This window comes from Pezoporus wallicus, unplaced genomic scaffold, assembly GCF_028554395.1.
Source record: "Pezoporus wallicus isolate ANWC-B61680 ecotype Strahan unplaced genomic scaffold, APGP_CSIRO_Pwel_v1 contig_5104, whole genome shotgun sequence".
Lineage (NCBI taxonomy): Eukaryota > Metazoa > Chordata > Aves > Psittaciformes > Psittacidae > Pezoporus > Pezoporus wallicus.
The window spans coordinates 126,236-150,746 of NW_026637335.1; the positions used below are offsets into that span (position 1 = coordinate 126,236).

The following is a 24,511-nucleotide window of genomic DNA, read 5'->3' on the forward strand; positions in this document are numbered from 1 at the left end:
TTGTTTTTCAATCTTTTTTTTCTCCTTTATAATTGCTCAAAGAAATTCTTCCTAATGCCTGTGTTGTGCTTCAGAGTTAGGTCTGTTTCATTTGTGGTGGAAGCCTCTGAACTTTACAAACTTTTTTGGGGTCTTTTAAATGGAAAGGTCCCTATAAATGGTTGTTGCACTCATGGCCCACTTTCAAGATTTGATTTGGTTTGTAGGTCTGTAGTTCTAATGCTATTTTAATTTTCCTCACTAGATTAAAGACTTACAGCTCTTCCTGCTGTTTTTCCTCTCTGTAGAGAACACAGTAAGAGTGAAAACTAGGGCTTTCAAGACATAGTTTGTTTTTTTTTGTCATCTTCAAGAATCTCAGCCAGAATTCGTGGCTGGTTGGTTTGGGGATTTCTAATTATTACCATTATAATAGAGAATGTTTTCTGTAGCTTTTATAGCTTTCTTGGATGTTTGCATACTGCAAGCCCAGGAAAGTGATGTCTCTGCCTTGTTGCATTTACTATCTCCCCATCCATCCATAGCTGAAACAAGAAAGGAAGTAGGGAAGAAAGGAGGCTGGTGCGTTTAACTAAAGTGTGCTCCTTGGCAGAACACACCTGGTCTGTTCAAACCATGGGTGTGAGGTGCCTGTGGTCTGTAATTATAACCTGCAGGGTAATGGCCAGGTCTGTCTGTAGGTACATGACTGCTGTAGTCTTGCAGCTCTAGGAGTCACAGCTGTTGGGAGCTGATGAGTAAAATCCTCTGCTAAAAAGGCAAATATATTCAATTCAAAGTTACCAAAATGACTCTGGCAGAGACTCATTCTTGCTGGCCAGTACAAAGTATAAATTCTTTCAACTCCTGCCTTTTCACAGGTTCCAGAGAATAAGAAACTGAACTTAAATTTCAGTCTCTGTCTTGTCCAGATCTAATCACTCTGTGCTGCTCCCATGTTTAACCCTTTGGAGAGGCTGTGCACTGGGAGTGAGGCAGGTCTTCACCTGGATGGGAGGAGGAATCTAACACATGGCCTGTGTGTTCCCAGTGCTAGTAAAACTAACAGAACAAGACAAAAAAGGCTCAGCTGTGTGAAGGACTGTGCAACACAAAATTAGCCATCTCTTTACAACACGTGCTCTGCCTATCACCCAGCAGCTGTACTCCACTGTCACTGAGCACCTGAGAAGCCTGACAACAACCAAAGAGGAAGGAGGTGCTGGAGCAGGCCTATGAGGAGGCAAAGCAGGAGGTAAAGGACCAGTGCTACCACGGTGTGGAACATGGAACCCCACAGAACTTAGTGTCATGGATGCTCCCTGGGGTCTACAGTCAGTGAACTGCTGAAACAAGGCTCAGTGCAGGCTGGCAAGGCAGACATGGGTTGTTTCTCCTCTGTCTCTACTACATGCCAGCATCAAGACTCCCTGTTCTAAGCAGTGGGACTGAGATCCCTTCCTCTCAGACTGTCTGAGTGCAGTGTCACCCTCCACTAAGTTTTTACTGTGTAAGTAGGAGAAACTGGAGTTGAAAAGCAACCATGAATGGTTCACTGGGGAGCAAAGTGTTGTATTTAACCATGATTTTGAACCCCGTACTACATTACTGCTTTTGAGCTGGTTAAACAGTATGCTGGTACTAATGCTTGGGTCATTCCTAGGCTGGATCATCTCAAGGCAAATAAAGAGAATGTAGGATATGTCTTTGAAAAGCAGTGATAAAACATAAAATCAGACCCCAAAGGCAGGCTGCCATGAGCAACCACAGTCTTGAAATGTTCTCCTACACTGCAGTGTGTGTAAATGTTACTAAGCCTGTTCTGATGGCTAGGACAGAGCGTTGGGAAATTCAGTGCAGGTCTCAAGTGTTCTGTCAGTTCACACGGGTAGAGTTTCTTTTCATGCTAAATTTCCTGATTTTTTCACACAAAATTTCTCCAAATTTTCTTCTTTAGGATACCAGATTATCCTGGAGGCCACCCCTTTATCCTGGCAGCTGTAGGATCAGAATTGAAGTGAGCCTGGTTGCAAGTGTGGATCCCCTCAATCAGTTGGCAGGGCTGCAAGAAATGTGGCTTTCCTTGGGCCGTATGCTGGGGATTCTGGGGGCAGGGTTGTTGTGTGTGGCAAATTCAACAGTGTCTTAATAACAGGCTCCAAAACCAAATGAACTTGTGCAAGGCGAATCTACGGTGTGCCTTTTCTCCTTAAAAAAAACCCTTGCTCACTGGCAACTAATCTGAGAGAACCCAGCATCTCAATAGGACACGGTCCCTCCCCTCTGCCTCCTGGTCTGAAAGGGGCCATTGTTCCCAGGTTTCAAGGTGGGCTCATTGACTTTCATGTTGCCATGGAACCAGCGTTTTTCTTCCTGAATGATACTTGCTTGTAATCTCAGCAGCTCTTCTGGCAAATTAACACAGGTGATTTGTGAGTGGCCTCGGTTGGGCTGAAGGCCAGAGAAGGACCTGTGTGATCAACCAGATGGAGGAATACGAGGAGTGAAAATAAAAGTCTTGGGATAAGCCCTGGTTGAAAGAGGGAGGGCAGGTAACCAGAAATGTTAACTCCCAGCTGCTGTTCTTACACAGAAAGGCTGATGGATTTACCTGCTGGTTGGCTTAAATACAAGCAAAGCAAGTAAACCTCTGTTAACGCTGAGTACGGCTGGGGGTTTTAAATTCTGTGGAGTTACCTAGATGAAAAAGGAGCATGTGCTTCTGATGGTAATTAATGGCCATGCAGTTACAAGCAAGATGATGTTAATAAAGCCTATGCATACATTTACATATTTTTCCCGTACATACCAGCATCCTGTCTAATACAACTGTGTTTAAAAGTCTATGTGGAATAGTTTTTCTGCCAAAAAGCTGATTCAGTGAACTCGAGGAATTTGAGGCAGTGGGCCAATTTTTGCTGACCTTTTGTACAGGAAATGATAAACATTTTGATAAAGTCAGACCACTTTGCATCTAGTCCTGTTGTAGGACTTTGATGTTCAGATATTCAAATGGAGGTTGAATAATTTCCTTAAAGATACATTGGAGTTCAAACAGGGATTAAACTGGAAGATGGTACGAGATGACTGAAGGTGTGACTTTGTAGCACTTGATAATGTGTATTTGAGCTGGGAGGCTGATCCTGGCTGTGGCCAGGTTGGGCAAAGTTGAGCAAGGGCTAAAGGAATTTTGCTTGGACCCAGGCTGAGTTCTGTGATTCCACTCATGAGTCTATGCACATTCCCTGTCAGTCTGGAAGAGTTTAGAGATAGGGTGGCATGATTTGGGGATGGGGTGCCAGCACCAAGCCAGTAAACCAGCCTACTGGGAAAAGAAGTGTAGCACCAATGTGAATGAATCTGCTTAAGTCTGGCAGTGCTGCTTAGTTGAGTTCAGTGCTGGGAATGATAGGCTTGGGTGATAGAGGTGTGAATCAGTCTGGTGGTCAGTAAAACATAGTGATTTTTCAACAGTGTTGATCGGTGCCTTATCTATTGGTCCTGAGAGAGTTCTTCTACTGCTGAGTGTGCTCTTGTCTCACAGAATCTCTACAGGTTGCTTGGCACTTGGTAGGGCTAATCCCTGGTGGGCCCAGTGTCAGTAAGAACTGTTCCCTTCTTGGCATTTCTCTGTGAGTGATATCAGATGGAAATAGCTGAGTCTGGTATTTTAAGAACATCTGTTCTTTCACATCACAAACCATGGTATTTTTCAATGAGAGCCAGTGTAAAGGTTAGAATCCAGTTTACCAACTAAGGAAAAAATGGACTAGTCCTTTCTTAAAGCAGTGCAACTTGGAAAGTCTGGTCCTTTTCTGTCACCTGTTTGGTTTTTTATTATCTTATTTTGCAGTTTAACTTCTGTATTCTTTTCCATTTTTGTGTCCAAAAGTTTCACACTAAAAGAACATAGGACAGAAAGGCAGGCTGTACAAAAAGCCACGGAAGAATTAATAACCAATATAGAGAAAAATTATTTGTTCTTCCATTAGACTTTCTGCTTATATTTGTCATGTTATTATGATGCTTGTAGCCAAAAAGAAATGCTTCTAAAGTTGGCCAAGTCCTTAAAACAAGTTGTTTGAAATAGTGTGGGTGTTAATTTCTGAGGAGAGTCATCTGTGCTTCACCAGCATGTTGCACAACTGGATGGTGATTTTTTTTGCTTATAGTACTAATCTTTATTCCTTCTATGTTTATTCATGAATTACTGGGTTTGCTGTTGCTGTTCTGAGTGGTGATGTTCAAGGTTGGATATTAAATTACCAGGAATATTCTAGTAGTATGCTTTTTGCACTGCATATACAGCATCTTTTGGTGTCACTGGGAGGTGCTGGGTGTAGCGCAGGTTGTCCGCTATCATGCTCTGCCTGCCAGCTAAGAACAAAGAAGCTCAGGACATTTTGAAAGCTTAAGATGAGTTTTTTGGTGGTACTGATTCTGTAAGGTAATACATTGTGATAGTGTCCCTTCTGAGTATTAACTCTATTTAATCTTTTGGGGTTTTTTTTTTAGCAGAACTTACTTTGAATATGGTGGTTACTGCTATTTGAATAAAAAGCTTTATGCTCCACGTCCAGGTTGAGACTTCATTTTAGCTGCTCTCGCTTCCTGAGCTGCTTTTTCTCATCCACCTGTGTGAGAAGTCCAGGCAGTCTGCCTTTAGTTAGACAGTTCTGTACCCAGTAGGTATATGGGGATTAGAGGGTATAAGCATTTTAACATGTCACTGTTTCCAACAGTTGCTCGCAAGGGCACACACCTATCGATAACGATCTATGCCTGTGCCAAAAAAGAGTTCTGGAGATTATATTAAGTAGGCATTTCAGTTCTAAATAGCATCAGACTCCACAATCTCATTTTGTAGATAGTCTGTTTGATGACAGATTTTCTTTTGCGTGGTTTAGTAAAGACTGGAAGAAACAGTTCTTCGTATTTCGTGTCATATTCTGTGACAAATGAGACCTCTAAAAGTCGATGTTGCAAATGCTCATGATAGGCCTTTTCTTGTCTGTAAGACTTATCTGAAGACTAAAGCCTGGTTTTCCATCCCCACACACATAGAAAGTAATACAAGAAACAATAATTCTAAAAAAATGTTACATATATCTATATAAATGAAAATTAAAAGATTACATTAATCCTTTACGTTGTTTTCAATCTGGAAGTTATGTTAATGATGTCTCAAAAGATATTTTTCCTAGTTATTGCTAAAAATAGTTTCCTTTTGTCTCAGTTTTTCCTTCCCTTATCCAGTCCTAACTAACCGTGACATTTGGTTTGGTAACATATCATTCTAAACTTAATTGTCTGCTTAGTAACCTAGATACACATAAAAAAATCAGATATTTGTAAATAAAACGATACATTTATTCTGCCAGTTCTATGTTTTGTCCTTTTTTGGTTTCCTTAGTAGAAACGTTTGTGGCGCACATTGTCTCAGATTTAATCAGTACCTATTCCTCAGCAAGCATGCTCTCATCCTGTCAAAATACTGCATCAGGCTGTACCTCCTCCCATCTCTTTAATCTAGATAAATGGTATAAAGGCATTCTGTCTTTTCCTGTTCCAGACAGGTAAGATTATCTGTAATGGAGCTTGTACATTTTGTCTTGGCAGAAGTTCGCAACATCCACACTTGATGAATAGACATCTGCTCTGCTTAGAAGTGTTACTTGAAATTAAATAGGCCAAACAGTAAATTAAATATATGGGTACACAGTGAAACTGCTTAAATTTCCTTTGACGTTTTATAGTTTGCCTCAGTTTATGTTTTCTCCCTTCCTCACTTCTCCTTTATCAGTGTCAGTATGAAGAGGAGTTAGCATGAGGGCCATGGCCTTCTCTAACATGTGGAACACATCCTTTTTTGGCTTCTCAAGTTACTGTCTGATTTACATCTGGCTTAACCATGTAGTAATGTACTCTCTGGGTAGACAGGAGAAGAATCCTTAAGCAAATCAGGTCTGCACTGCAGGGAAGGGCTGGACTGGCTGAATTACTAGAAGGGTTGTTTTACCATGAAAGGACAGTTTGCTTGCCTTCTCTTGCAAAAGCAAAGCCTCAGTGAAATGAGAAGGGAAGCCCAGAAAATCAGTCTGAACTAACAGCTGTAATACTAAATACAGCATCCTGTTGTGCACATTGTGCTGTATGCAGGTATGATGAAAGGGGAGTTATTCTGTAGTAATAAAATTATTAGCTGCTTGAACGTCTTGGATTCCTTAGATACATCACAGTCCTCAAAGTCTTGAGTCATCAGCTGGAATTGTGGACTGTGGTGATATGTTCAGTCACATGCATCCAACCAGGCTCAAAGAGAGGGTCCTGGAACCTTTTTTGGGGGCTCTGCCATTGTTGCTTTATAGATCAGAAACAAGTGCAGAAAAACACACTTTCATTTAGAGGTGCCTTTGCAAATTTGGCTTGTCCCCTTCTTTGAATTTCCAGGGCCCAGGATCAGGTCCTCACAAAGCTGTTGTATGAAAGCAAAGCTAGGGCAGGGTAACTGGGAAGAAGGCAGGAGCTGACTCTCTCGAAGCCAGAAATGAGGGGGGGGGATAGGGAGCAAGTAGACTTGGCCATAGCTCTGTTTCCAATGGGGGGGTAGAATTTGAAAGGGGTTTTCTCTGTTAGTTAAGTCTCAAATCCTCAGCCCTGTGTCCTCCAGCCCTTTGGTATTCTTCAGGGACTGTGCTCTTTCTCCTTCCTGCACACTTTCAGCCTTTCCATTTTTGTCTGTGTTTGGGAATGATACGCTTGCTTTTGCTTGCTTCCAACTGATGGTTGTTTTATTTGCCACCATGGGTTTGAAAAAGCTCCTTTTCACTGGGAATGCTGCTCAGATAAAACTTGAAAGGCCAAGGAATCTGTTGATGTGGGAGGATGCTGGGAAGGAAGTTTCTCTATAGAAAACCCACCTGGTCTCTGGCTGCTTTTCTGTCTTCCCAGCAGCCTGGGCATCCAGGTTTCACATGCTGCAGAGTATGAAAGGTGTGACCAGAGTTCTTATCCCAATGTTAAAAGCATCCATTTGATTTTATCCTGAAAAGGCAAAATTTTCAGGATTTTTTTTCCTAACCTTTGTTCCACGTGGAATGAAAACAATGCCTGAAATGTAGTATTGCCAGGAGATAAAATTTTTGCCCTCCCTGTCTCCTCCCTGAGGTGGCTTGTTTGAATAATGCTTTGCAGGACCACCACTGTGTTTGTGGAGGGCTTTGAGATAAATGTGCTTACAGATAAGGTGTGCTTAGAAACACATGGTTATTATCATCCGTACGATAAGAGGGCTCATCAAAGTCACTGTCTACAACAGTGGCTAGAAGAGGGAAGTTGCATAAATCCATGTTTAGTTATGTGGCCCTGCTTGCATGGTGATATATCATCTCAATTGCATACTCTTGGGTTTTTTTTTAACATAACTTAGTTTTCCTGATTTTCCGCCTGTTGGTTGCTTTTTGGAATTCTGATAGTTTTATAGTATTGGAAAATTCTTAATTGCCAACTGATTTATCCTCTGTTAGACACTAACTGGGAAGCCTTTGTACTTCAGAGGGCATTTAGACTGCATTTGCTGCTTGGATGGGCCTTTTATGAAACTTCTCTTTTGCAGAGTTGTAGGGCTATGGAAGAGCAAGTCTGATTTTACCCTTTTATTGTTTTTAGTGTGTTTGCTCAGTTTGGAGTGCATACAGAAGTATATACAGTTTTAAGGACATACTATATGCATCATTCGTTGTTTTTATTTCAACAGAAAGGAGCTGATTTTTCACTGGCATTTACGCTAGTGCAATACATTTGTAGATGGTACAGCTGACATAGTGGCATCTTGCCTTCTGCTGAAGGGTAAATGACCAAATCAAGATGGCAAAGTAGTTAGCAGCCAAGAGTCAACAGTTACAAGTTCCTGTGAGAAAAGCATGTTCTGACTTGATAAGTCCACTCCCTGAAAACAGAAATAGTATACTAGAAATAGCATGGAGGATGGAGGAGCAGCTCCAAAGACCAACAACAAAAAAAAAACCAAAACCATTTTTCTTGATTATGCTTACTATTACGGTGTCCAAATGTTAGTTAACAACAAGGGACCATTGTGCAGTCTCCAGGACAAGCATAAAAGTAGAAGACCTCTTTTTTCCCCCAAAGGACAGCAATTTCTCAATGATAATACTCTTTGAAGTGTTTTGTTGGTGAAGTACAAAGTGATTCCCTAGTTTCTTTTTGCCATTTCATTAACCAAGAACATGCAATGTGCTTGGTACTTTCCAGAGTTTATGTAATAAGCCTTGGTGAACATGATGCAGTGGGCCGCCTCACTGTGCTGTGTGCATGGGTTTTGTCTATTCTTATTTCAGTCAATGACAAAACCCCTAGAGATATCAATGAGGAGGTATCCAGGTACAAGCCAGCTCATATTTGCAGGGTCACAGAGTACAGGGTTAATAGAGAGTAAATGAATGGGGAAAGAAAGCAAAGTGGTGAAGCTATGGAAACAGAGGTTAAAGAGTTAATCATGTTGGTCCTGTAACAGGTAGTCTTAGAATCATAGAATCATAGAATGGTTTGGGTTGGAAAGGACCTCAAGATCATGTAGTTCCAACCCCCTGCCATGGGCAGGGACACCTCCTAGCAGGAGATGGCTGCATATGTTTTTATTTATATAGACTGGGATTATATAGACTTTCAGCTTTTGGGGCATTTTGGCCCTTTTGTGATACAGATCCTCTGTTTAAAAATTGGGATGAGAGGTTGGGAGAAAGTGAGCTGGCTAAGTTGTTTATCTGTCCCATCCCAATAAGAAGAATGACTGAACTTGGTTTAGATAGTGGAAGTGAACTGGAAAAGCTGGCTAAACCTTATGCCTGTGGGCCATAATGCTTTGCTAATGAAACCACTTCTGCACATGGGAGCGGTTCTTAGTTGGGTCCTCCCTGTCTGCAGCTGACGTGTGCCATCCTCTTTTAGAAATCTCGTCTGGGGTAGGTGTATTAGTAACCTGAGCAGAGAAGTGCCACAGTTGTAATCATTAATTTGGGATACAGGCTAACTGTTTATCTATAAAATGGAAATGCCCAACTCATCTGTGTATAATTCCCATTATTTATGACACACTGCCAGCAGCAATAGTTTCCTGTTACAGGAACATTTGTTAAAAGTAAAGCCAGGTCTTAATCCCTCATTTTAATTTTCAAAACTACAGGCCTCTCGCCATTAAGAACAGGCCATAAGTGTCTCTTAATCAGCATCTATTGATAACGTGACAAGGAAGTCAAGTGCAGGGCTCTGTGCTAGACTGCTTAGTGCAGATTTGGAAGCCCTGCTGTAGTTACTAACAGGAGTGCTCGCATTCCTTCCCTAAAATAATGGAATTTTGTGTAAAGAATTATATGTCAAAATAATGTGGTTGTTGAAGGTAGCCCCAGGCATTTTTATTACGTACTGTCATGGGGAGGGATACAGGAGGTTTTCAGTGTCAGTACTCTGGAAATACTAGTGGCATAAAAATATGACTAAATCAGGATTATTTTCATCACTTTGCTGTGGAGAAAAGTAGCTGTCTAGGTATTTTGAATGTATATGGAAATGTGCATACCTGAGTATTCAGTGCTGAGGGCAGCCTTTTCCTGATCCTGATAAAGAAGGAATCTGGAATGTTCTAAACAGCTTATTTTGTTCTTTGGGCTGATCACAAAAACCCATGTGCCACATTCCAGCTAAAAGCTAAGTGGCATATTTATTTAAAATGCAAGTGTCAGATAAAAGAGTGAGTTCCACACACTTCCATCCCTATGTTTTGGACTAACACTGCTTCTGTTACCTAGTATTTTTGTCTTTCTCAAGTTCGTTATTCCTAGGAGGCAATAGTGCAATTTGGTTTTCTTTCCATGTCATGTTCAGAGTGATCCCTACCAGGGAAGGGCAGGCAGTGATACTGCTTTGGTCTGAGGGGAACCATCATGGGAGCTGAGCAAACCGAGGCTGCTCTCATCTTCTGTGCAAGAAAAAGAGATACTACAGACTCTGTTTTTTGCAGGATTGCTCTATGCTCAGGTGGAAGTGGATATCCTGAGACCTTCCCTGAGCAAAGGCACGGTGTGCCTAAGTTGATTTCTGTTAATTAGATGTTCACTTATGTTCTTTGGTCTCAGTGGAGTCATCAGAATGAAGCATGGACCTTAGTGCACTGGGGAATTGAATCTTTCAATTTTTACTTTATTTCACTAAAGATATATTTAACAGTGTATGGCAATGTTGAGCTTTGCTTTTGGGAAGGTAATGTTTTCATTAGGGAAATAAAGTAATATTAAAGACATTCAGAATACTGCTGATCTGTGTGCTGTGTGTGCACAAAGTCGGAACAAAGCAGAACTAGGGGAATTTTGTCAGTTTCTTTTGCTACTAGTTGGTTTATTCTGTTTGGAGAGGATTTAATGGAAGAAACTGGAATGAAAAGAATTGAAACCAACAGTGTTCCTCTGCACAGGATTGGTGATGCCTTCAGGAAGGGATGGTTACACAAGTTGTACTTTGACACTCTCTCGAAGGATGCAAACTGAATAGCAAAGGAAAAGGAGCCTGACTAGAATCAGTGCATGTGTTTATTCAAGTGCAGTGATGGCTTAACCGGCTGCAGCTCCTAGTTTACAACTTCCATCTCTGTAGGTAGTGTTTTGGTGCTGGCTGAGTCAGCTCAGCCTGCAGGCCACATTGTCTTGAGTGCAGAGGTGGCTTAAAAGCCACTTGTGTTACTAGGTCCACTCATGTTCGTAGTTATGTGTTTCCTTGTGCTCATCCCACTCCGCTGTCTCCCCAGGAGGCAGATCAAGCATCCTCATACCAGCTGTCTCCTACACCCAAAGCTATATTGACCCCTAGTGTAACTCCATTGGAGTAAGCAGTTACATCAGAGTTATATTTTTGTAATCTCTGACTCAAATCCAAAGGGTACACAGAAGATTGGTAGTTAGCTTTGGACTGAAAGGTCAGGTACAGCTCCCTCCCTTGCTTCTTAATCCATCAGCGTTTTCCTAAGAGCATCACCAAAATCACAGCCAGTTTCTACCAGTGTTTTCCTTGGGCTTTGCCATTTGATTATCAGCTCTGAAAATTTAATTTCAAAATGTTTTTTAACAGATGGCTTTGAGGAATGATGCATTTGAAAATAAAATGCAAATAATGAATTGCTGCCATATTTTCCAAGTGGGTGGTCTGTATTACCTATAAAACTGGAGGATGAATCACAATGGACACATTCCAGTTTATCTTCTGAGATGTGTTGCTGATAAGCACTGTGAGCATCCCCTTGACTTTTGGTGAACGTTTTCCTCCTTTAGTATTTCTAGTTCTTAGAACTGTTAATAAGATGAAGGAGCTGAGTCACTTGCAGGGCTGATCCTTGTCCACTGACCCAGCTGTATCCGGAATGAATTCAAAACTGTAGAAAGGTAATAAAAATACATCCAAGCAGTTGTATTCACTTTGTTTATAGAAGCCTCTGGACAAGCAGTTTAGTTGAAATGGATGAAACTACTCAAGTTATTATTCTCTGATTTCTGTTGCAGTTGAACGAAAAGCATTTGTCTTCCAACCCAAACCCTTCATACCATTTAGAGGAAACGTCTTCAATGAGTGACTTCTCATGCAGCAGAACTGTGTAGATGTTGAGTACAGAAAAGCAGACTTGGAAACCTCAGCTGTTGTTGGAAAGCAATGCCCTTAAAATACATACTGAATGCAGGACTTTTCACCCCCTTTAAAGAAAGAAAACTCGGGATTGTGTGTGACAGGGCATGGTTAGTGACTTTGCAGTGGAGTCTTCTGCAGGATTATAATTGCCTGGGATGTCTTTTTGAAAGTGAAACATTACAGTGCTTGCAAATGCTTTACAGTTGTTGAAGTTTGTGTTCCCATTTTGGCAACTTGTTAGAAGAGATGAGACTGTTTTAACGATGGCTCTAAAAGATCCATGTTAGTATGAGAGGGTGATATCTATAAGGGAACTTGAAAACTGGCTGCAGCACTGGAAACTTCAGCAGTTTGGAGGAAAAAACAAGCACTAATGAGGGGTTTTTTTGGGGGGCAAAAGGTCATGTTTCATCTATTACACAGCTTTTGGAAGGTACTGTCAGAAGCAGAAGAGTAGCTGGAATCACATTGTCCTTTCAGTCAATGAACGAATGCAGCTGTTCATGAAAATTTGGTTCCAAGCTGTATTCATACCTGGGAGGTTATGTGAAATCTTCTGTGTATCACAGGGACATTTAAGGATACAGTGAGAAGCTGTCTGAAAATGTATTGTTTGATGAAAGAGTGCACCTTGTCTGTTGTGAGTAATTTGGGGGTTTTAAGACTTAATTGATTTACTTATGGTGTTTAGAAAGGCTTGGGTTGGTTCATGGTGCTATGCATCATCTACATACACTGCACAACACGTACTGATCGTAAGGCCCACCTCCGACGACAACATCACTGATGGTTTTATCATATCCAGCTATCTGGCAGCTTGGGTTTTAGTATCCTAAATGGTAATCGGTTCAGCAACTTAAGTACAAGAAATACCTGCACCAGTTGGCAATGCGTGTTAGATTTAGCCAGAGGGCTATGATAGAGTTCTGTGAGGCTTAGAAAGCTGTTGGGCAGGTACAAACTTGGTAAATAGTTGTGCTAAATGGTATAAATAACACAGTTATATCTCACTTTTGAATCACTACTTTAGGTTCTATAACTTACAGCTCTGTGTGGCTGCAGAACTGGAGCGGTGTTTTTTCTTCTGGCATATCCCTAGCTTTGATAGACAGTAATGTAAAGACAGAAGATTCTTTGCCAGTATCCTTAGTGCTTTTCAGTGTTACGTGCTTCAAAAGTATGTGAATGCGTCTTGAAAATCACTTTTTTATAAGTTTCATGTGTGTCTCAAATGGACCCCTTTTGGGATGCTTAAAACCACCAGTGGCAGCTTCTTTTTAAGTTAAAACCAGCTGACTGTGCATTTCTTTTTCTCTGAGGTGACACCATGTGTTCTCTACAAGCATTTTTCACTGCAGCAGGATGCAGTAATTCTGCTGGTCCCTGTTGTTAGCGCTGCTGTATTTGCATGATAATGGATCGCATGGATATCTCTCTGCTGCCTTTGCACTGGCGTTTTGTGAAGTTAATGCAGAGAACTTCCACTCCACAGGGTGCAGGGAATGAAAACCTCTTTTCCTTGGGCACCTCAGCCCTCCCAGCCACAGCATGGCCTCTAACAGAGGTTCACTTTCATGGCTGTGTGGGTACTGCCTACAGCCACATACACATTCTTTATGCCTGGCTGCATTTCATCTCTTAAGGAATACACTGTGAGTTTCAACGAGCAGGAGAAACAAAAAATAAGTAAAGCTTTTACGCAAATTTGTTATGTATTAAAGGTTATAAATGGTCTAATAGGACGTGGTGATGGGGTTGTTGCTTTAGAAGAGCAACCTTCTCTGACAGGATCCTAAAGATCAGGAAACTTTCTTAGTTTCTAAAGTCTTTTAAGACATGAGGGTGGTGTATAATGTTTTATAATACTTGCTGTAATCCTGAGGATTTTAAGATTGACGAATGCTTATTGCTCAGATATGAAGCTGCTGGTCCAGCGCACGGGCTACTCGGGTTGTTGCTGGTGTAGCTGTATGATACATGAAGTCTGGGCACTGGCAAGCCTTGCAGGCTGGGGAGACCAGGTTGAAACATAGATGATGCTGGTGACTTTCTAGCCAGTAACAGAGACCTTGGCAGACCTGAGGAAAGAAACATTCCTTCTGTGTAGCTGCAAAGATAAAGCTTTCGGTTTTCTAAACCACATGGAGCTATTTGGAATTTTATTACTCATGTTTTCAGACCAGGTAATCACTTGTTCTCTGCTTATGAATTTTCTAAAGTACTAACACATATAATGAGGTTTGTGGTCATTTGTATGCCCCAGATGTAATAAATAGCGTACTTGGCCGCTGTCAGAGGTGAGTTTGGGCTTTGGAGATCCTTTAAAGTTTCCATTTGTAGAAATTGATCACATTGCTGGTGTGACTGAGAATTACCTCCGTGAATAAAAAGTCTGCAAACTCTATTGCTGAATTCCACCCGATAGGAAATGCACATGTCCTCAAAACCTGAGAGTAGTTTGAAAGACATCACTTCATTTTTGCTGCGTGTATAAAGTGGAAGAATTGACCTTTACTGTTCATTTTGTTTTAAATCTGTTTTTCAGTGCAACAGCACTCCTGTCTCACTGGCAGGAGTAAGAGCAGGGAGGGAGGATGGGACTGGGTTTGCTTCAGTCAGAATTTGCCATTAATTCCTCTAGGCCAGGATTTCCTTCAGGTTTTGTAACCTTACATGTCACTGAATTGGAGGAGGATTGGGTTCTATTAGTAACTATCATTTAGTCTCAGCTGCCTGTGAAGATGTTTGCCAGCTCTATGCAATGAAAGACAGTATGTGAGTACATTGGTTAACCAAAGAAGTCGGTGAACCCTGAAATGAATTAGTATCTTAGCTGCAAATTCACGTTTAATAGCACCATTTGAAAGTCCTTTTGTGCAGTAAAAGATAAGCTTGTGGCTTTGTGTTGTGTCCTTGCTCATGTAAGCTGTAAATAAACTGTCTGGATTTAACTAGGTGTTCAGTGACCGATAGACTGCTCGGGAAAAAGCATCTACAGCTTTGTGCAATCCTAGCAACAAAACTGAAACATATTAGAAGATGGAGCTGTTCAGAGCTGTATTCAAATCTCTGCTCACTATTTCTCTTGGATTGGGTGTACAGCTATGATGTAGTATGATGGTGTGGCCTGAGAAAGATGAGTCCCTCGGATGTGTCAGGTGAGGCAGTTTGCTCAGAGGCTTCTGTTTTGGCAGTTACTTGGGACTTACTCTTCATGTGCTGCTTCTATTGTTTACCCAACCCTACAGTCTGAAAAACATTCCTACTATTACTTCCTAACCTTGACCTAGCTCTTAATACTATTTAAGAAACCAGACCAGACAGGGCAAGTCAAGGTTTGGGGAACCTCACTAAGGACAGAGTTGAATTGAGTTCAGGTTCTTGATGTTCTTCCTGGGAAAAATGTGTTTGCATTTTAATTCTATCGGATGCTTTGCTGACGTGATTGATTTTATTCTCACCTGTTCTGTATTTCACTGCCAAACAAATCCCAGCAACTGCTTCCATACAGTCTAACTGGCAAGACTGTCAGTTTATTTCTGCTCCATGACACCTCATGTTGGGAAGAATTACTGAATCCATTTGCTGCATCATGTTATGCTGTCTTTGATGGGTCACACTGACATTTCTGAGTGCAGAGGTGGCTGTGGTTCCTGCTTTGTCAGTTTTAGCCTTGAAGAAGCTCTTTCATGTCAGTAAGGCAATGACGTATTAACACATGCACAGCGAACTAGCATCTGCTGATTTCAGAGGGAGGAGTTGAACATATGGATAAGTGGTTTTAGAATTGGGCTTTAAATTCTGTAATTCAGCGACTAAAAGAATAATAGATAAAGAAAATGTTGTAATGAATTTTGTTCCTAAAGGCCATGAGGGCTAAAAAGAGTAAGGTTAACACAGCAGCATTGCATAGCTTATGAAGTAGACAGAGATGTTTCATTAGTCTTTCTCACTGTGTCATTTTACAAGACTGTCTGAATGTCTGGTGGTATAAATACAACTTCTCTGTTAGTCATCAGCAGATAACAGGATCCTGAACCATATAAAAGATGTTTATTTGAAGTATCCAGAGGTTTTCATTCTGTTCTGTGTCCAGCTTTAGATAATGAAGTTTCACGTTAGGATTTTGCTCTGGACTGGAATAGTCCTTAGCTGGATTTGCGAAGTTACTGGAAATAAGTCTTGGAAAAAAGTTTCATTCTTGCCATATCTCTTCACGCAAGTGTGAGATTCTTTCACTCTCTGTTTTATCATCATCCACTTCTTTTTGTCGTCATCATTTTTTCCACTTATCACAGACATGCTCTTCTTTCGGTGTATGTGCTCCAGTTTTTGCATGCTGGCATTCCTTCAAATCCTTTCTTTTCCAAAAGCTTCTGATTTATTTTCCCATTATCACCTCTGCTACTTTAACCTCACGTTAAAGACGATGTTTTTAACCTTTCTGCTGGCCTTTCCCCAGACATGCCTTGCTCACATTTCTCTGCTGCTGTGGGTTCACCCTCCTAGCTGATTGAAATCATTGTCTTCAGCCAGAGCATGTCGAGTCTGCAGCTGACCCTTTAATACAGAGCAGAAGTTTTAAGACAAAATTGAGCCTCAGTTCATTCACCTGAGCTGTGCTTCTGGAAATCTCCCACCAAAATCCTGTGCTAGTTCATTTACTTGTGCTTGTGCTGCAGGTACAATTCTCTTTGCATGTGCAGGTAAGGTCTTCTGGATCATTTGCAGCTTTTCCATGGTCCTGTGTGTTGCTCTAGAGAGGCTGGAATGAATGTGAGCCTGGACACCTCTTATGGCATCACAGCTGTTAGGTTTCTTTACTCTCTTTGGCTTCATTCCAGAATAAGCTGAAGTCAATGGAAAGATCGGAATGGCACTCCATCTGAATGAATCAGCTGTGCATAAATGCTTGATGGAGGTACACCAGAAGCAGGAGAGGAAATTTGTCCTTACATTGGTTCTTATTTTTAAATGCCTTTTTCAGAATAGTTTCTCACTCGTATCAATACTTCGTAAACAAAATGTTTTTTTTTCCTGCAGTATAATACTCGTTATTCTTGTGGAAGCCTGAAATAACTCAGTTAAAATCAGTATGTGTTACTCAGTTTAATTACGGTTATTTATATCTCAGAGAATGTATTTTTTTTTTAACAGTGTTGCTATTTTATGGTCATGTTTTCTGCTTTGAAAACCTTGGTCTACTTCTAGCCAATGGAATTGCAATAGTTTAATTCATTTCTGCTATAATGGTAGTGCTTACCACTATAACTAGTACCCTTCTTTCTTTAGTTCTTATTGTTTCTGAGAAGCCATATTCTTCAATCTGAAACATATCTCACAGCAGCTGGAAAAATCTATTCCATGCATACAGAGAACAAATATGAAGGGCCCATGCTTGTGTTCAGATGACAATCTATAAATGTTCAGGTGACCTGCGCATTCATACATTGGAATGGAAAAACATACTGTACCTTTTCAGAAGAGAGCACTGTGGTCTAGAATCTTATGTGAAGCCTTTAGACTTGTATTCCTAAATATTATGCAGATGGCTGTTTGCTATTTAAGTAGCTCTTGAGTGTCTGATGTCAGCTACTTCCCCTAAATAAAGTACTTAGGACATGTAACACCTGGTTTGGAGCCAACTGGCTTTGGTTTGCTTCCTTTCCAAATGCTTTCATTCACAAGTGGGCAAAATGACTCCGTGCTGTTAAAAGAAAGTTGGAAATACATTGTGAACACAGTTTTGCTCAAAAGAGGGACATATTTTCAGTTTCTAATAAACCTCAGTGAGAGTTTCATCCAGCTTCCAATAAACTCAGTGGAAAGATTTCTTTTGACTTTGGGGAATTTTGACTAGAACCATATTAGCTAACTGTGAGCAGTGGGGATGGAAAGAATCCTTGGGTTTTGTCCAGTCTTCTGCCACTGGGAAGGACCCATTTGCCACCAGAGATGGGGGATTTCTAACAAGGTCAGCCTCAGTGCTCTGAGATAGCAACTACTGCGATGCAGTGAGCCTAAAGGAATCCAGACCTGTGAGGAAATGAAGTTTCTTTGCCTCTACTCACTCTTAGGAGGCAAGCAGAATAAACCGAGCCATGGGACCCAAAGGCTTATGCAAATGGCTGTTGGAACAAAGAATGATCTGGAGGAAATATTAATTGGAAGTACAAATCTTTGAATTATTTAAAGTTGAATAAATGTTTGGGAAGGCATAATCTGATTGCCTGGAGGCATGATGCTCTCTGCTAAGAGTGTAAATGTAAGGTTAAGTGTCAGGAATAGAGGTGTACATTGGCTAGCAGTGAGTCCAAATTTCCACTGCTAAATATGCATATAATCACAGCAAAAGGTGTGCCTTGGTGCAATTCACTCTTCAGTCACCTTGCGACCAGATCCTAAAATCTTAATACCTGTGGTCAGGAATGACCTCTCAGCAGTATGTCTGTTAAGATAGGGACCAGTTTTTATATAGTGAGCTGTTGCCAAGGTACCATTGCTGACTCAAGTTCGTGCTGAGCATTCCTTGTGAGCAGACGGTTTGGAGATGCTCTTACAGTCTATTATATCATCTCTAAATACAATTTTTCTCCTCTTCTTTGTTCTGCCTAGGTAGTCCAAAAGCCCCATATCTAATGGGATCTCATCTGAACACAGCTGCCAAAAAGTCTGCAAAAGTACTGCTTGCTTGTTTTTTTTTTTTTAATATTTAATGCTTCTTAGAATCCCTTGAAGGTTGTTATGACTATTTTGCAGCAAGAGATAATGTTCCCTTCAGGCTAGGGAAGTATGGAAGATTGGATTTAAGGCTTTTTGTTGGTGTCTGTTTGTTCTATGCTGCCTTAAAACCAGAGGCATTTGATTTAGCAAAACAGTGCAAACACCAGGGTGCACGGAGGGATTTTTATGTACATTGAGCAGAAAACTCATCAAGTGATATCCGACTAGTTACTTTGAGAAGGCTAATGCAAAGCAGTTCAGAAGTACATGAGGAACTTGCCCGAATTGCTTTTCATTTGTCACGTTCCTCACTGACAGATGTCAGGAAATTTTAAAGGCTTTTAAAATATTTTCTGTGGGTGCTTTTAGTAAGGAAACGTCCATTTCCAGTCTCGACTTGTTTCTGCCATTAGTTTGGTCACCTTGATAGGAGTACTTAAATGTCTATTCCTTTCAGAGTTCCAAACCCTAGGGACTGTACCTGAGCACACTTGGCAGTGTTCCTTAGAGAGGTGTGAGGCTGAATTGCAGTGCTAAATTGAGCTTTTCTCCAAGCCTGTTACGATGTTGTCCATAGGTTGCAGGGGTTTTGCTATCCCAGGACTTCAAGCCTGTTGACTGTGGGAGGGAGTGGGTCAAAATCTCTGAAGTAAGCTCATGTAGCTGACTTCCATGCACTGGCACAGTCTGTATTAGCTGGGAATTAAGTTTATGATATGGGGACTTCAGATTTCCATAAATGTTGTAATTAGCCTTGAAATAACTAATGCTAGTACAGCAAATTCAGAATGTATTTTCAGATTACATCCAAGTCCATGGTGCTTTCCTTCTATCTTCTGTGCACGTCTATTCTTAGTTTAACATGCCATGTTGTCTCATTCAGGAATTTCTCTATTCTTACGTTCAGGGGGTGCAGCTTCTTGCTCTTAGAAATGTGAGGATCATTAAGTTAAAATTTGTCTTGGTAGTTCTCACTGATGTAGAGAAACGCAGTATGCAGGATGGCTGAGGCCCAAGTTCTGATTATCGATTGTGATCCTAGTTAATACTGTACCGAGCATCCCAAAACATCGTCTAGTTTTATGGGGTTTGGTAGCCTTAGAAGGCACTCATCACCTTGCAGAATAACACCAACTTATGCAAACTCACTTGTCCTCAAAAGATTTCTAAACCAGCTCTTTCTGTCTGTTTGGTGATTCTGAAAATGACCCAATTATAGAGAACCTAAAATGTAATTATATATTTTGCCACTTACTTCCCAGTAAATTCACATGACAGATGTGATGTACGTGGAAAGTGCTGAAACGAAAGGTTTCAATTCAAGGTCTTCAGCTGGCAAATAGCTATGACATTAAATTTTCTTCTTTTTTACTCTTTAACAGGGTGGGAAGAAGTCTTACAGTGGGCCCTGTGGGGGCCGTGATTGCAGCGCTGGATGCAAATGTTTCCCAGAGAAGGGTGCGCGGGTGAGTTTGTTTTCACTAATACAATTTGTCCTTGTGTCTCTTATCAACCTTTTTATAAATAAATAAATAAACTCTAAGCTAATATGTATAATTCTTAATCTAATGACCTCATGAAGCAAGAGGAATGATGGAGACCAGCTGCATTTCAAATGTCCCTGGCCAAAGCTGCTCTAAAGTTTTACAGATTGCTGCCTTTGCAGTGAGTCTTCAATGGAACTGCATTTCTTTGTGTATCTGAGCCCTAGCTCAAGAAAGTCAGATGGCTTTTAAGCAGATTACAGTAATTAAAAAGGAAAATTAGAATAGTATGGGCTTCCAGTACAGATTTTGCTCAGTCCTTTGTTTGTTGAACTGTTTTTGACTTTAGCATTTGTTTGTGAAGGAACAATAACTCTGAATGAATCTAAGCATTTCCCTTTGAGAGAGTCTTTTGTTTAGCTAAAGCTGCTCTCTGAAGTCTGCATTTGAAGAAACCAAATGTTTAAGTAAGTTTTCTGTGAAAATCTTTAATTTATTTGGATTTTATGAGAAGGTTATAAATATTTTAGCTAAATGCAGCTGGCTATTTCCTATCTTAGGGTAATGCAGGGCTGCTGATTTGACTCTGCCTTCAATTACAATGTTAATTTTGGTCCAGATACCATGTACTTGATTTTTTCTTTTAAGGACTCTAAAGTATTTTAACAGTTATCAAATTGAATCTTATGGGTTTAAGTTTTATGGAGATGAAAGGAGGTGCATTGTAGGTGCTTGAAGAATTAACATGGAAGGACTTGAGGAGAAGGGAAATATGCTAATTGTCTTGTTTAATAAAGCAGTGATTTTTGGTGAAATCATATTGAAAAGTCATCCTCTAAGGGCAAAATAAAAGAAATTAAATCTTATTTAAACACAAGCAGTCCTGATTATTTTTCTCTGTGTGTTTCAGTGTCACTGTGCGGCTGAATTCAAGGCATCACTTTCTAGGACTGAACTTAGTAAAATGTTGCTATTTAGAAGTGATTGTTAGCATGGGCTTAAGTGTTTCTTTAATTGCAGACAGACTTGAGCTGAATTCTTAACTGATAACTGATGATGTGTTTGCTCTGGAAGTATAAAAATTATTTCAAGTAATTATGTGGCAGAGTGAAAACTTGTCTCAACAGATAAGAGGAAGAACTTTGCAAGGAAGTTCTCAATGTAACCTAGAATATGAACAAGAGCCAATTGCTCAACACCTTTTGTGATAGGTACAGTAAGGGACAGACCTCATTTGGTTCTGGCACGCAGTGTCCTGTAAATGCTTTGACCTTTAGATGGCAATGATCATCATTCTTCTGTCTCTTTACATTCCCGGGCTTCAACTTGATTGTTTGAACTGGCCACAACACTGTTGACCTTGCTGTTTGAGCTCTTGGCATCTCTTTTGTTAAGATGTCACAAAGATTTTGGGCTGTTTTTATTGCTGACCTGAGAACTCATTTGGCTTTTAGCTTGTTTCTTATGTGACCTGTACTGGTAGGCATTTTCTGTCCTTCAAACTTGTGTTCCATCCTACTGAGACCTGTCTGTCTGTGGAGTAAACTATCTTCTAGAAGTGGTAATCTTTCCCTTTTACAACACTGCTTCCATCAAGCCATACTGAGCCCTGCTGACACCTTCTTGGACATCTGCAGGCAGCTACTGGAGTCCTGCCATGCCAGAGGATGAGGTGACTGCTGAACTGGGAAAAGAGTTGGTGTGATTATGTACCCTCTAGCACAGCTTGTTTCTTGGAGGAGACTGTACAGCCTGAGGCTAATTCCTTGGCTTCCTGCCTAGCTTCTCCTTCATTGCTACAAAACCTTTAGGTTCAGCACAGGCAAATAGGAAACAGGATTTTGCCAATGCCCTGAATCCATACTTTAAAAAAAATATTCCAGCTGTCAATTTTGTGCAGTTAACCAGATGACAATGAAGCTAAGCTTTCCTTTGAAATGAAAGGAAAAAAGGCACAAGAAAAATGACAATAAGCTGACAGCTCAGTGAAAATAATATAGACATTGTCCTTAAATGTCCTCCTCCCTGAGTGCACTTCTGATCACATCAAGCTGTGATGAGTTTGTTTCTGACCAGACACTTCAAAAAGTGAATTTAGGCAGAAAAACGTTAAAAGTTAAAAAATCTGTTATGGAAGCATCCTTCATTGTAGTCAGTGCCTCAGAATAGGTCCCCGTATGTAATGATAAGTTAATGAGAAGCCTGGCTGTATGTAATTGGATGGTGGTTGTGGTTTAAATGCAGTCAGTTCAGCCACGCAGTCTATCATTTCCCTCTTCCTCCCTCCAGCTTCTGGAGGGATGGGGAGGAGAAGTGAAAGAATATAACTCCCACTGGTTGAGATAAGAGCAGTCCAGTAACTAAGGTATAACACAAGTCACTACTGCTACCACCAATAATAATAATGATAAGGGAAATAATAAGGGAAGAGAATACAACTGCTCACCACCTGCCAACCAACACCCAGCCCGACTGAGCAGTGGTCTAGTCCTTCCAGGTAACTGCCCCCAGTTTATATACTGGGCATGACGTGCTGTGGTATGGAATACCAGTTTGGGTCAGGTTTCCTGTCTCTGCTTCCTCCTGGCTTCCCCTCCTCCCTGGCAGAGCATGAGACTCAGAAAGTCCTTGGTCAGACTAAACATTACTGAGCAACAACTAAAACCATCAGTGTTATCAGTGCTGTTCCCAGGCTGAAAGTCAAAACCACAGCACTGCACCAGCTACCAAGAAGGAGAAAAATGACTGCTACTGCTGAACCCAGGGCAATGGCGAAACTCCTGGGCCACACTGCAGCCATTCTGCCATTATCAGTTCTTACCTTGTAAAAATTCCTGGGTAACAGTCCAGTGATTTGTGCAGCAGTCCAGTTCGTACTGGGGAAGCGTTACCTTCACTGACAGATCCCAGCTAAGACCTTTCCTGGAGGTTTTCTTAGAGGTCAAGTGAAAAGATTAACCTGAGTTTGTGGCTTTTACTGCTTAAGCGCACAAGATGTCTTGTTAAGCGTACATGTCATACGACAATTTAAGAGTAAATGTAACAGCAGGAGTAGTCCACCAAACTGGTTTTGGCCAGTTACAAATCTCAGTTTTGGATATGGTTGTTCAGTTCCCCTAAACTGCATTGTTAGAACTTACAGCAACTTTAACGTGAGATCTGACATAATGTTGTGCAAAGAAAATGCCAAGTAGCACTGCAGAGAACATGAGAGCCCCTGCCTACAGCTGCGGTCTCCAGGTGAACGTGTGGGTCATATAAACTCTGTGTCCCTACTTCTGTCTTCTGGCCAGCTGAAATACCACCTATCAAACTAACACGACAAGGCAATTTTAAAAGGAAGCCTGCTATAAGAATGGAGGTACCCAAATGCACCCTGGTGCAATTTTTGTGGGAGGGAGACAGTCTGAACACAGACTTACCCTTACTGAGCCTACTTCTTGCATACAAGTCTGGCATACAGTCCTCTCTCAGAACAACACTTGATGGGTAGAGAAAGCTCTTAATATTAAACTATGAAGCACAAAAGGAAAGGTGGAAAAAGCAGATGTATGAAATCATAATGTAAGTGAGGAAGTGAATGTGGGTTCTGATGCCAGTCTCCATCTAGTGAAGGCTGAATGTCTAATGTGTATAGTTCCAGTGCAGGTGAGTGATCTCAAAAGAAATTTTTGTGGTTTAAAAAAAAATTGGTTTTCCCTCCCCTTTCTCACTATTTGGTCCATAGTTTATGGGCAGGGATAACTCCCTTTGGAAATTTCTTGCCTTATTGAGGGCTATTTAGCTGAGAAATGCACTGCAGATAAGTCAGCAGTGATCAGGAGGGCATTTTCCCTATTTGAGGGTTTCAAGAAGCTAGTAGACAGCCTGCACCATTTCATCTTTGCAGCTCATTTTGCATTTGTTTATGATAGCGTGGGCTTTTTTGTTTTTATATACTGTCATCTACTTTCAAACACTCACAAAGATAAACTAGCAGACACAGTCCTTGCTGCATGTATAGCCTCTCCTGATGCCTGTTCGCTTATCTTGGAATTTATAACAATATTAGGGATTGTTTTAATCTTTGCTCAACATGTGCTGGAGCTCTTCAGCTGATACTAATCTTTCATTTTTTCATCTGAGTCCTGTTCTCACCTCCCCCACAAAAAAAAAAAGAATTTCAAGGAAACAAAAAATTTAGGAATTGTTTCCAAGGCTTCCCAAATCACTCAGCAGAGACTGTGTTGCAGGCAGCTTCGACAGCTTAGCATTACTGTAAATAGGGAGAATCTGATGTTACCAATTCTGTTTTTTTTTTTTTTTTCCTGTGATCATGTCAAATAATGTATGCATTTAATGTATACAAATAATGTATACATGTTTATGCATCGTGTGTTCTTGCTCCTTCACCCTCCTCCCCTGGGTGGGATGGGGGCTGAGAATTGGGAAAAGATAAACCCTCATGGGTTAAGAACAGTTTAATAATTGAAATGAAGTAAAGTATAATAATAATAGAAATAAGAATGATAGGGGAAGAGAAACAAACACCACCACAGAAAGAGGAATAAAATTCAGGAAACACAAGTAAAGTTCTATGCAATTGCTCACCACCCATCCCTGAGCAGCGATCTGCAGCTCCCAGCCAACTACCCCCA

At 40.8% G+C, this 24,511-nt stretch overlaps 1 protein-coding gene across 1 annotated transcript in view; it reads left to right on the forward strand.

Annotated features, from left to right (window-relative positions):
* Positions 1-24,511, forward strand: part of COL4A6 (collagen type IV alpha 6 chain) — a 120,884-nt gene that overhangs the window by 22,418 nt on the left and 73,955 nt on the right. The window contains exon 3 of the mRNA XM_057404745.1: positions 19,773-19,856. Coding sequence (XP_057260728.1) covers positions 19,773-19,856 — 84 coding nt within the window. The remainder of the gene's footprint in view (positions 1-19,772; positions 19,857-24,511) is intronic.